This window comes from Puntigrus tetrazona, chromosome 3, assembly GCF_018831695.1.
Source record: "Puntigrus tetrazona isolate hp1 chromosome 3, ASM1883169v1, whole genome shotgun sequence".
Classification (NCBI taxonomy): Eukaryota; Metazoa; Chordata; class Actinopteri; order Cypriniformes; family Cyprinidae; genus Puntigrus; species Puntigrus tetrazona.
In genome coordinates this window covers 24,518,195-24,530,780 of record NC_056701.1, presented here as the reverse complement: position 1 = coordinate 24,530,780, position 12,586 = coordinate 24,518,195, and the positions used below count along the sequence as shown (strand labels likewise).

Below are 12,586 nucleotides of genomic sequence, written 5' to 3'. Positions count from 1 at the left end.
TGACAATCAGATTACTTCCACTGAAAAACCACATGAAGACAGTGAAGCATACCGTCACAATGCTAACATACTCAAATCATATCTCCAGCCATAAAGTGTCCAAACAACCATGTACAATAAACCCGACTTGTGTCAAGCAGAACAACGCGAGGCAAGCAGGCGCCTACTTGACCCCTGTACAAAACCTTCCTCTGCATGCGGTGCTGCAGCTCGCCTCCTCCTCATCATCAAATGAAGGACTTTGTGAATGGCGTGTTCTGGATATTTCTGTGCAGGGAGGAGGAGGAGGAGAAGAGTTTTACGGACGATGTAAATCGCACAAACGCAACGAAGCGGTTCCTGGAGCTTTAACTCACCTGTTTGGTGAAGTCCTGTATGATGCTGTGTTCAGACACCTGGGAGCCGATGGCGAAGCGTCTCTTCAGCTGCTTTTCTATGCGAGAGATCATTTCCTGATCCGCCTGAGAAGTAAATCCTTCAACACCTGCAAGGACACAGCACTGCCACATCAGACATTTATACAGGCTAGAAAGAGCGGGGCTGCTTTTATTATACGGCTTGTAGGCTTTTCGCTTAATTTGGAGTCGAGAGGCAGGAAAATGACTGACACGAAAAAGTAATGAATAAAAAATATAGAAAAATAAAAAATAAAAACCTATTAAAACCTATATAAATTACAAATTAGAGAAAAACGCTAAAAGTAAAAATTCCACAATTTATTTAAAAACCAAACAAGCAAAACAATTTTATTTAATTTGAAGGTCTATTTCTATTTCTATTCTATTTTCTATTCTATTTTTTTTATTGCTTTAACTACAATGAACTAGTATACGGTTATAAAAACATGCCTCTATCCATACGAAAAAGTACTTTATTATTGTGATTATTCTTAAAAAAAAAATAAGATTATTCTGTAACATTAGATTCATCCTCACACTCACCGGAAAGGCTCCCGGACAGAGCCGCGTCCAGCGTGGACACCTGGAAGAGTCTGAGAGCCTCATCCACCTCCTCCTCTCCAGCGATGGGCTGCAGCTTCATCTTAGCGAGAGACTCTGCAATACGCACCACGGCCTCGAGCTGCCTGCGTCACCACAGACCACCGACCCGTTAACATCAACAGTCACATACAGGACGGGTAAAAAACTCATCTAAAGGAGGCGCTACCTGACAGTGATGGGGATGGACACGCGTCTGTCGGTCTCTCTCTCGTGTTCCTTCGCTCCACTCCTCATCAGCACGCACCTGTTCTTCAGTTTCTCGCGGGCGGCCGCGACAGACGGGTCCACATTTCCTGTTCGCGAGTTAAGGCGTTATCACTCCGGATATACAAACGCAGATGAGTGATATGAAGTTCAAGGACCGCGCTCCAGACTTACGTTCTGCTGTAGGCGATGTATTTCTTCAGCGTGGCCAGAGGAATCTCTCCCTCGACTCCCTCCGTCTGCATCTGAGCGCTCAGGTGAACGTTCATCACGTGCCGGGCCAAGGTCTGGAGAAAAACACACGGGCCCGTGCGTTAGTTTGTTTAAAAATCGAACTCTTGGATGGAATCAGTTGGGCAGGGGTTGCTTTGTTCGCCCACCATGTCTCGCTGCTGGTCGTGCTGGTCTTTGATGATGAAGATCATGTCGAATCGAGACAGAATGGTGGGCATGAAGTCTATGTTGTCCTCTCCTTTTGTATCATCCCAGCGGCCGAACACGGAGTTGGCGGCGGCCAGTACGGAGCAGCGGGAGTTCAGAGTGGTGGTGATGCCAGCCTTGAGGTCAACGCACAAGCGTTAATCAAAGACATCAATCAGTCTGCTGAAGAGATAGTGGATTTCTACTGGATGACGGTACCTTTGCAATAGAAATGGTCTGCTGCTCCATGGCCTCGTGGATGGCGACCCGGTCATCCTCTCTCATCTACCAAAAAAAAAGCAAGCAAAAGCGATAATATAGCATAAAGCCCATAGCATTTCCTCACAAATCCAGATTGCTCAGAAGACCAACCTTGTCGAACTCGTCAATGCAGACCACTCCTCCATCAGCCAGCACCATGGCACCACCCTCCATGACGAAACCTCGGGTGCTGGGGTCTCGCAGCACGGAGGCGGTCAAACCAGCTGCACTGCTGCCTTTACCAGACGTGTAGACCTAGCACAGACAACCACTTTAATGCACGCTCTTTATCGCAGGACACACACATACATATACAGATACATATACATATATACACAAACAAAACATGTCTTTGTGTTACGCCTATGAAGTTCATTAAATTTGGTAAGATGTTGATGACTTATATGTTCAGTCAAATGACAAAGGCACAAACACATGTGGTCAGTGTCTTACCCCAATCGGAGAACATCTCTCCACAAACTTCAGCAACTGTGACTTGGCCGTGCGAGATCTCCCCCACATCAACAGGTTTATATCACCTCTGCGTGTCAAACCATCAGGCAACCTACCAAAACCGTTCCAGCCCAGTTAGAAAAACAGCAAAGCCACACAAGCTAGAAAGAGGAGGCACGTGTTCTCGTTTCCTCACCTCTTCCTGGAGCCCCCAAACAGGAGACAGGCTATGGCTTTCTTCAGGTCATCGCTGCCATAGATGGACGGGGCCAGAGAGCGAGCGAGGGAGTCGTAGATGGACGGAGACGAAGCCAGAGCCCTTAACTCCTCCTCCTCCTGAGGAGAAACTGAACCAGTGGCTCCACGTCCTGAAAGACGGTAAGAAAAACATGAGAATGGCTGGAGGGAGATGGTTTTCAACCAAAAAGCAGACGTCTGTCCCCTTCTCACCTGCTCCTTCGGTGTCCACTTCAATGCCGACCACGCGCGGAGGCACGCTGACCGGATGCCCACACCTGCTCCCTTATCACGACCTTTGGCCTTGGTCTGCGCCACTTTCTTGATGGAGTAGATGCCCATGACTGTTACTCTGTTTCCTGGTACTACACGGTCACACAAGTACCTGGGAATGGGAACAATTTGGGGCTTAAAAGTCATCTCATGAACTCTTTTCAGTATTATGGACATAATTTGAATCTAAATAAATTCTTAGTATATTAAAATTTGATTTTAAACTATAACTATAGCTACAAAAAAAACTGTTTTCTGTTCTGTGCCTTCTCATTTCCTTTCTTTTCAAAAAGACATTATAGGTTGTTATCAAAGTAAACCAGTAGTATCGATAAAAGTCATCTTTACTATACAGAATTAGTGGTATTTAGGTAGATTTACTGTTTAATGCAGCCTAGAGTTGGAATAAAGGCATTTGTGGATATGCTTGGATATGATTTGGAGTAAAAATTTAAATGTAAAAAAAAATTTAATTATATATATATATATATATATATATATATATATATATATATATATATATATATATATATATATATATATATATATAAAACATTTTATATAATTAAATATTAAACTAAAACCTCCACCAGGTGGCAGGAAATATCCCTGTCCTAATGAATGAGTCATTGAGGTTCAAAAGAGTAAAATAAAGAAATATGGGTCGTTACACGTCTGAATCGTGTGACAACTTGTACCTGTCGCAGTAGAGCTGCATGTGTCGGGCATCTCTCCGTGTGGAACGGCATCAGGAGCTTCCTGCAGGCGCAGCGCTTGGAAATCCACACACACGCATCTGTCCGGAATAATGAAGTACGGATCCACGGGGCACTTGACACGGCCCGCCTGCTCCCTGCGGGACCAAAGAAAACATGCTATGCTTATTTTGTGATAAAACGTAATTAAGTTCATCGCCACACCAGTATATACCGAATTAGTGCTGCAGTAGCTCTAAACAGAACGAAGCAAGTATTTGGCGAAGTACTAACGTGTTGCACTTGCGGGGCAGAGCGTATCCCTGCAGTCCCGGCAGAGGAATGTTGCTGATGACTGCTTTGCATCCGCGGCACTGGAGGCACACTTTGGTGGCTTTGGCCCTCACAGCCGTCGAGGATATGATAATACCGGGAATCTTCACGAGACGCGACACCTGCTCCGACTGCAAAGGATGACGGAAGAAATTATTATTATTTTTTTAATGTAGAAGTATTAACGTGACGCAGTAAGGCACAAAAACACTTAAAGGTAGAAGTGGTTAGAGATATATATACACACACATTATAGATAGAGCTTTGCATTTGTTTTAACTTTCTAGGTCTTGGTAAGAGTTTATTTCCTCACTTTCAGGCTGCGGATGGAGGCCGGGTGAGCGTCGCTCTTCAGCATGACCTGTATGTCCTGCACAGACTCTTCTCCTACGGGCCGGGACGTGTGACCTCATCGGCCACTTCCTGCGCCGCCTCCTCCAGCTGGAAATCCACAGATGTACAATATGACAAACAGCCCACGAATGCATTTCATAAATACAATACAGCAAGATAGGAAGTGATAAACAGTTGAAAATAAGCCATCAGATTTATTATAGACTTATTACAATAAACAAACTAAATACTAGATTTAGTAATATAATAAATATATGCAGTTATTAGTTTAAATTAAAACAATGAAATATAATTAACCCTAAATAATTACTTTCAATTGCATGCTGTACGCAAATCAAGAAGCATGATTTCTAATATTTATATGCAGTTTCATTTGTGCAAGTGTGTCCTTACCAAAGGCAGGTTCTCAGTAGGCAATTTATACAGACAGTCTGACAGGTCTTCATCAAAACTGGCCAAATCCTCCATTTCCACCTCAATCCAGTACTCTCCCAAAGTATAGTGCCTCTTGAGTTCATCTCTGGGAACCAAAAACAAAACGAGCAGCGTCCTGAAGCATTAAAACTATACAAAAACAAAACTACGTTAGAGGAAACCGAGTTGACAAAAAAAAAATCCCTCGTCAAAAATGAATCGGTTCTTTTGAACGAATCTTTCCGTTGGACAAACCAGCATGCTGCGAATCCATTCAACCGAATCATTCAAAAGAACAATGCGTTCGCGAGGCGGTCATAAATTCATGGCGAATCCGTAACAAATTTAACGCCAAACAGTGAAAAACGATATTGATCGGATAGAATAGCAACATAAGCAGTGGGAAATAATTAACACGTACAAATCATTATGCAATTGTATTAACATTATATATTGTATTAGTTATGCAAAACGTACTTTGTGACTGCGGAAAGCACCCATACTCAAGAGAAAACCCTGATGTGGCCATACCTGTATTTGTAGGTGAATCCGGTGCGATCGGTGCCCACTCTGAACTGCCTCAAAACTCACGGAACTTCTTTTTGATCTGACTGCGTTTCACGACCCCTTCATCGCCGAAGCCTTCGCCTCCTCCAAAACTGTCACTGTAATAAACTCCTGGATCGTCAAACCCCGACATTCTGCTAATATTCCTTGTAATAAACGATCAATACGGTGTTACTTAAACAAGTGCTGTCTTCGCTGAGCTTAACTACCGCTATAACGTTGCAGACGAGAAAGAACCGTGCGCCCCCGTGCTACGCGCGCGCTTGATTTCGCGGCAAAACCTCTGGTCAATCCCGCGCGGAACTCAAGCCCCGCCCTCTTTTTTTACAGGCCCGCTTATTGGTCCACAAGGCTTTCTGTCTAGTACGTCACGAAGAAGTTTGGGTGCTGGCGGGAAACACACAAAGATAAGAGCAGGGGCCGAACTAGATGTTTTGTTTGGCACAAAATTTAAGCTTTTATTGATTATTTTAATCTCGTTTATATAAAAATAAATGTGAATAATTATGAAATAGGAAGCAATCTGAAAACCAAGGTGACATACAGAGTACTGAATATGAATTAAAAATAGATTTTAGGACAAGTCTAACATGTAAAAGTCAGGTATTAAGTATTACAACTTAATTACAGGATTTTGGGCTTGACATTTAAATCACATTTTAGTATATTCTCTTAATTGCTTGACTTGACCATGTGTTGTTAAGAAAGGTCTATAAAATGCTGTTGTGACATGTTGACCGGTCTCCATTGTGACAACATGCCCCCTGTTGGCATGTTTGATGAATTGCTGTTTGTATGGACATTGCACTTTACAAATGGACTTTTTGTTTATTCATCATCAATATTCCTGTCAGATTGGTAACCCTGCACAGAGTTACAGAGTTTATTTCAAGACCTGTATTTTGTAGGTTATGAAAATAGTACGTTTAAGTAGTCAAGCACCCTCACGTAAATAATCAGAGACGACATTAAATGGCATAACCTCTTTATTTTTTACCCACCTATGGAAAGCAGCAGCACGAACTTGATCTGTACAAACTTGTTTATAATGCTAACGTGACACGTCTTAGCTGGAAAAAAAAGTCAAGACACGTTTGGTATACAGCTGGTGTAGGAGACTGCTGCAAAAAAGCAACTATTAATCATAGAGAAAGCGATTTATGTCAGTACTGAAAATATACAAATATTCTTTGACCTTCGCTGATTGCAATATCGTTTTTTGCTATGATATGTAACTTTAACCTCACTCTACACTCCACAGCTTTGTCAGTTGTGTTTCTGACATTAGGAAATGACGCCGTGCTTCTTGCCGGTCTGTATGAAGGCATCTACGGCATGATCAATGTCCTGGTCAGTGTGAGCTGCTGAGATCTGGACTCGAATGCGGGCCTTTCCTTTGGGAACGACTGCAGGGAGAAACCAATCACATACACTCCTGATAACACAGACAAAAGCATTGCTTTAAACAGGCTGCCGGGCTTGCACACTTTATTCAGTAGAAAGAAATGTATTATACGCTATTACCCAATTTTAACATGTCGTCAGCCATAAGTGAAGCCAGGCGAGCGTCTCCCAGCATCACGGGACAGATGGGATGAGCGGTGCCAGAAATGGTGAACCCTGCCTGGGTCATGTTGTTTCTGAACCTTTGGGAAAGAAGAAAAGGCACACAATAGCCCACCATTGTTATCATTAGCTCAATGAGCATTCATACCGAACCAGCAAAAGTCAGCCCTTTTTCACCGCAATATCCTCCCAGAGCGACTGCTACTTTGAAAAGCAAACTACAAAAGAACAGTACACGCAAGCCAAAAGGGGTAACCCAATCCACAAATATCACGGAGAAGCCCATTCCCCCTCCGGTCCTACCTCATGGTTTTAGCTGCCATGGACTGAGCGATTTCATTGGACGCCATCAGCAGCTCCACAGCGCGAGTGGCGCAGCCCACCACAGGAGGAGGGAGCGAGTTGGAGAAGAGGTACGGACGAGAGCGCTGCCTCAGAAGCTCAATCAAAGCCTTGGGTCCGACGGTGTAACCACCTGACAGAGGGTGAGAAAATACACGTCTGGAGAACCGAACCTGCTGCAGCCTGCGCTTCAGATGATGTTTAACACCCGCACTCACCTGCAGCTCCTCCCAGTGCTTTACCCAGCGTGGAATTCACAATGTGCACCCTGTCCATCACTCCCAGCAGCTCATCGGTTCCTCTGCGGGGAAACCAAGGCACGCTCATCCACTTGCGATGTACTATTGCTTACACAGCTTGAACAACTCTTAAAATACGAAACGCTCTTTATAAAATTTAACTACAAAGGGAATCACTCTCCGAATTGATTTTCAAATAAGCATGTCCTAGGTATTTTTGAGCAACGATGCCTGCTTGCTTAGGTTTTACAAATAATTTTCCCATTTGAGTAAAAATCTTTGTGTTCTACTGAAGACACAAAGTCATCTACATCTTGGATGCTCTGGGGATAAGCAGATAAGCATTGCATTTTCAATTACGGGCGAACTATTTCTTTGATAAAGAGTTTTTCCTGTCTGCTCACCGGCCACGGGGACCCATGAACCCTGTGGCGTGACATTCGTCAATGAAGACCAAGGCCCCGTACTGCTCAGCCAGATCACAGACACCCTGCAGAGGAGCCACATCCCCATCCATGGAGAACACGCCGTCCGTGACCACCAGCCTCAGGCGGGAGGACTGCGAGCAACAGACGTCTCTCAAACGGTTGCATTACATTTTCGAATTACATTATCCAGTAACGTGACATTCACGCAAAACCTACCTGTGATTCTTTCAGCTTCTCCTCCAGGTCGTTCAGGTCCATGTGTTTGTAGCGGAGCCTCTTGGCACGGCACAGTCGAATGCCGTCGATAATAGAGGCGTGGTTTAGCTCGTCGGATAACACTGCATCATCGGGACCCAACAGGACCTGAAGCAAAGAGTGTATTGTATTGGCGGTTGTACCATTTACTTCGTAATAACGTAACAGTTTGTTAAAACGGACCTCAAACAGACCGGCGTTGGCATCGAAGCAGCTCGCATATAGAATACAGTCTTCTCTTTCGTGAAACTGGGCTAGTTTCTCCTCCAGGTTCTTGTGGATGCTCTAGAGGACAGACAGTTCACAGGTGTTTCTTGGGGCATCGATATGCACTGCAGTCGGGTTTGTTCAAACACAGTATCTTTTTTCTCACCTGCGTCCCACAGATGAAGCGAACTGAACTAAGGCCAGCGCCATACTTCTGCAGCGCATCTATGCCTGCCTTCACCACCTCGGGTGACTGGATAAACCCAGGTAGTTGTTTGCACAGAAATTCAATATGTCTGAAACAAAAGAGAGAAATATTGGATTAGCAGTAACAAAAAAAAGTGAAATCTTTTATTTGAGCTATTCATAAAATCAGTAATATGTCCAATCTTCTAACTTCATTTGTGTGTGTGTGTGTGTGTATATATATATATATATATATATATATATATATATATATATATATATATATATATATACACACACACACACATATATATATACACATATATGATAGATACATATATACAAACACACACACATATGTATATGTAAGAAATGTAATAATAAAATAAATATTTAAACTGTTTACTGTATTTAATATATTAACCATTTCAAAAATATTTTATTCATATTGTTAGTATATATGTATCATTAATAAATACTACTCATTTCAAGCGTCACAATATAAACCTTTAGGGAGTTTCACATTTTGAGAATCATAAATTCAGTTTGTTTATTTCTTGTTATAAAATAGAATCTTTTTTCTTTTATGCGACAAATCAGTAGGATATTAAGTAAAGGATATTTCTTAAAATTACATTTCATACCTTAAATATATCAAAACATCATTTTAGATTAGTAATATGCATTGCTGAGACAGCCTTAGAATACTTTTTGGCGCACTGACATTTTCATATCGTTTCCAAATATTTATAGTCCTATCCTACAAATCACACACCAATAGAAAGCTTATATATTTGGCTGTCAGATAATGTATACATTTTTTCATTTATGCGTTTTCAAATAATACAAAGCATAAATTTAGCCAACCATTCACTTAAACCCTTTACTTCTTAAATATAATTGTAAATATTTAATACAGTGACTGCATGCAAATTCAATTGTGTTGAATAAAATATGACATTTGCCTAAACGTAACAGTTTGTAACTTTTTTTGTTGAGTAAAGATGAAAAGTGACACATCAGGATGGCTTTATTTCCCTATGGCAGGTGCAGCCTGACCACACTATGTGGACGTGTTAGATAACGCTACGCTTTAACCGCCTCCGTTAACGCGCCGCGCCGCTCACCGCCTCCGCTGCCGTCCACGTAGATATGAGGACCCTGCTTGGACGTGATCACCCGCTCCTTTTCCACGTGCCCGCCGCGCGGATAGACTCCAGCTCGGTCTCCAGCACCGACAGCGCCCGGGGCACGGTCGAGTACGCCCTGCACGGCGGCAAAACCCCGAGGAGACGGGCGGCGGCGCGAAGAGACATTTCTCCACTTAATAGTACGGGGAAAAAAGTGTGGGGAGCAGGAGAGTGGCGTCGAGGCGGATATATAAGTCGTTCACGTGGGCGTCGGAAGATCAGCCAATGGTAGAGCTCTCCGTGTTTTAAAGCGACAGACTGCTGAGCCCGACGGCTTGTGTAACTTTAAGTAGCAAGCTCTTTCGAGTTTTTGCGATAATAGATAATAGATAGATATATTCGTAGCTCAACGGGATAAAACGCTGTTGTCAACAACCGCTGCTGCGAGTTCTGTCACGCACCCGATATGGTTAAAACGGCCACGTGATGGTTAAATGGCCATTAAAATGAATGGGCAGAAGGTTGAACCAGATGAGAGAAGCGTTCGACTGGGCCAATTCCGCGGGAAAGCGGCGGATGTCCGTTCATTTAGAATGTGCGACGCGTAACCCAGTGGATCGAAGAGCGCGTTCACGTCGTTTTCGCGGCAATATCTAGCAGCTGTCTGCAACAGCGCTCCGCAGAAGAAAGAAAAGTATAATTTAAAAAATATGGCAACGTACGCTTTTAACGTTTTTAGCAACACACTGGACCTCCTCTCGGGCGATGGTGCGCATAGAGAGGGGGCAAGCTTTATAAGGTAAGTGTCTGGTAAGTGATTTGTTTCCCTCCTTATCAAAAAAAAAAAAGACATTGAAACACTCGGCAATTTAAAGTGTTTCATTGGTTATTATGATCTAGTTAGACTATAAAATAATAAAAGTGTTTAATTTTTATTTTAACATCACTTTAACAAAATCGACGTTGGGTAAATAAGAGGTATGAAATGATATGATTGTGCTTTATATCTCGAAAACGTTCGCTTTTGAGTAAAAAAAAAAAAAAAAAGTCATTCTTACTACATTATATGAGGCGCTCTTCACGCGCGCGACAGTAGAGAGCGGTCTCGAGCAGACAGGAAATTACGTTCCTGAAGAAGGCGTTCCTGTTCGCGGGAAATCCGAACTCGGCTGTGTTGCGTCCCGGAAAAAAAGCGAAACGACGGGCTGTAAACAGCACACAACTGGAAATCAATATGGAAGTCGGCATAACAGGTCGGGGTCGCTGTTTTAGCGGCATGTTTAGTTGTCAGATTATACACTGACTGTACGTTTTCTTCTTCCTGTTGTGTTTTTAAAAGATGGGCGGCATTATCAATCGTAACTTTAATAATGGCCATTTAAACGAATTAATGCGATTTAAAATGGATAAACGGAGAAGTTGACGTTTCACAAGACACTGGCCGAGAAACTTTAATCGCTCGCTGTAACGATAAATGCCGTTTGGACCGCTGTTGATTGAACTGCCGTGTAAAACGGCGAACCAAGATAAGGTTTATATTTGATTACACGAATGTTTCGCTTTTAAGGCCTTGTCCTGATGTACTTGTTTCTCACCACAGACGTAATAATACGGTTTTCACGGTGGCTTCAAAGAATAGCCGGAAGACTCCTCTGCTGCCGCGGCCAGGATAACTCGGGTGTGTATTCCTCAAGAAACTAAAAGCGTAAAAGTTCATTAACGCTTCGGAAACATTGTGACACAAAGCCAATGTGATTATGTAATGCTTTGACAGACGTTCATCTTTCGGTTGAGGTAACAGCGCCCTCCAGCGTGCGGCCGTGGCGTTGCGGGGAAGACGGAGGCGTTCTCAGGACAGGTGAGACGCTCTTTCTTTCACTCCTGCCTGGAAGGGGCTTTGAGAACATGGACATCTGAACTACTTAATGTTTGAGTGATGGATGACCTCGTGTTGAAGTCTTACATTTATATTACGTTAACTGCCTTCCTATTCTTTACCCATACAGAACGCTCGGATCAAGATTAAGAAAGAGCTTTAGGATTTAGATGAAGATGAAGCATCGGCCCTTGAAATTATTGTTGCCCCAGCCACACGCAAATTCCTGAGAGGAGCTAGTGTTGAGGTTTGACCGAGTTCCTGGCACTCTCGCTCAGAACGCATAAACTACGTTTGATTTGGTCCATGCAAAGCAGCATTTGCATAATAGTTGGTTCACTGTAATAGGCAGCCCTGCTGCCACCTGTCGTCACCTAAGGTTTAATTGACCAAGGACGCTTAGATGTCAAATGAATTAAGAGTAGATCTCTTTATTCCTTCTTTATTGCATTCAAGAATATCAGGGCTGATCCACAGCACACAACTGTAAGTGTGAGATTCCTTTTAAACCAAAGTTTGAAGGGTATTTTTATATTCAAAGCTGTATTTTTAAGACCGAGAGTAAGAATATTTCTTCTTCTGCAACCTTTTTTTTTTTTGAAAGAAGTCACAGCATCAAGTTTCCAAACGCATCCATATTTTCTTACTTCATCGAACCATATTGATGTCTGATAGAATCGCTCTTTCGAGACTTTTGATGAACGATTCATTTGTGAAAGCGCCGCTGTTCTCGACTGTGGATACTCCCAGCCGGTCAGATGAAGCCTCCAGTTAAGAGCAGACCAAATGAGTCGAACAACACGGGCCGAGTCGGTGCTCCTGGGGCTGTACCGTGAGCTGGGTTAGCTGGTAGGATTCGGTCTAGTTTGCGCCGGTCCTAGGTTTTAGGTACCATGAATGTGGCTCGACTGCTTTAGCTGTGTTCATTGCCATAGTAACTTCACGCTCCACAGCCGACCTGCTCCGGGGCAGGTTGTGGTTTAGGATCGCACTCTGAAATTTGATAAATCAGCTTCACGCAAAGTGGCGCTCCTCTGATAATAAAGAATAGAAAGAAGCATTGAATTATTATTTGCCCCATGTGAGAGGTTTCATGTTAAAGCTTGGTTTTAGATCGTCCAGCTGATCTCTCGGTTGAAAAGTGC

At 43.1% G+C, this 12,586-nt stretch overlaps 2 protein-coding genes and 1 long non-coding RNA gene across 4 annotated transcripts; 1 reads left to right on the top strand and 2 right to left on the bottom strand.

The window, feature by feature from the left end:
• Positions 1-11: 11 nt before the first annotated feature.
• mcm5 (minichromosome maintenance complex component 5) lies at positions 12-5,501 on the bottom strand. The gene is given in 23 exon segments (XM_043234711.1): positions 12-20; positions 168-215; positions 217-267; positions 357-484; positions 942-1,084; positions 1,168-1,281; positions 1,283-1,294; positions 1,380-1,492; positions 1,586-1,762; positions 1,845-1,910; positions 1,998-2,141; positions 2,340-2,451; positions 2,536-2,707; positions 2,790-2,826; positions 2,829-2,961; positions 3,548-3,572; positions 3,575-3,702; positions 3,839-4,008; positions 4,191-4,273; positions 4,276-4,318; positions 4,625-4,751; positions 5,177-5,228; positions 5,231-5,501. Coding segments are annotated over 23 exon segments (2,202 nt in total). The 5' UTR covers positions 5,346-5,501.
• A 679-nt stretch (positions 5,502-6,180) lies between these two features.
• Positions 6,181-9,753, bottom strand: gcat (glycine C-acetyltransferase). The gene is given in 12 exon segments (XM_043228408.1): positions 6,181-6,624; positions 6,627-6,647; positions 6,737-6,858; positions 7,082-7,253; positions 7,339-7,421; positions 7,764-7,918; positions 8,004-8,150; positions 8,226-8,327; positions 8,416-8,495; positions 8,498-8,545; positions 9,563-9,622; positions 9,625-9,753. Coding segments are annotated over 12 exon segments (1,245 nt in total). The 5' UTR covers positions 9,752-9,753; the 3' UTR covers positions 6,181-6,496.
• Positions 9,754-10,227: 474 nt separating this feature from the next.
• LOC122331003 lies at positions 10,228-11,632 on the top strand. Of its 2 annotated transcripts, none has more exons than XR_006248107.1 (4): positions 10,228-10,364; positions 11,166-11,243; positions 11,340-11,423; positions 11,572-11,632. It is a non-coding gene; the product is annotated as an uncharacterized LOC122331003 (long non-coding RNA). The 2 variants fall into 2 exon arrangements; XR_006248108.1 differs by lacking the exon at positions 10,228-10,364 and adding an exon at positions 10,750-10,818.
• Positions 11,633-12,586: the final 954 nt, after the last annotated feature.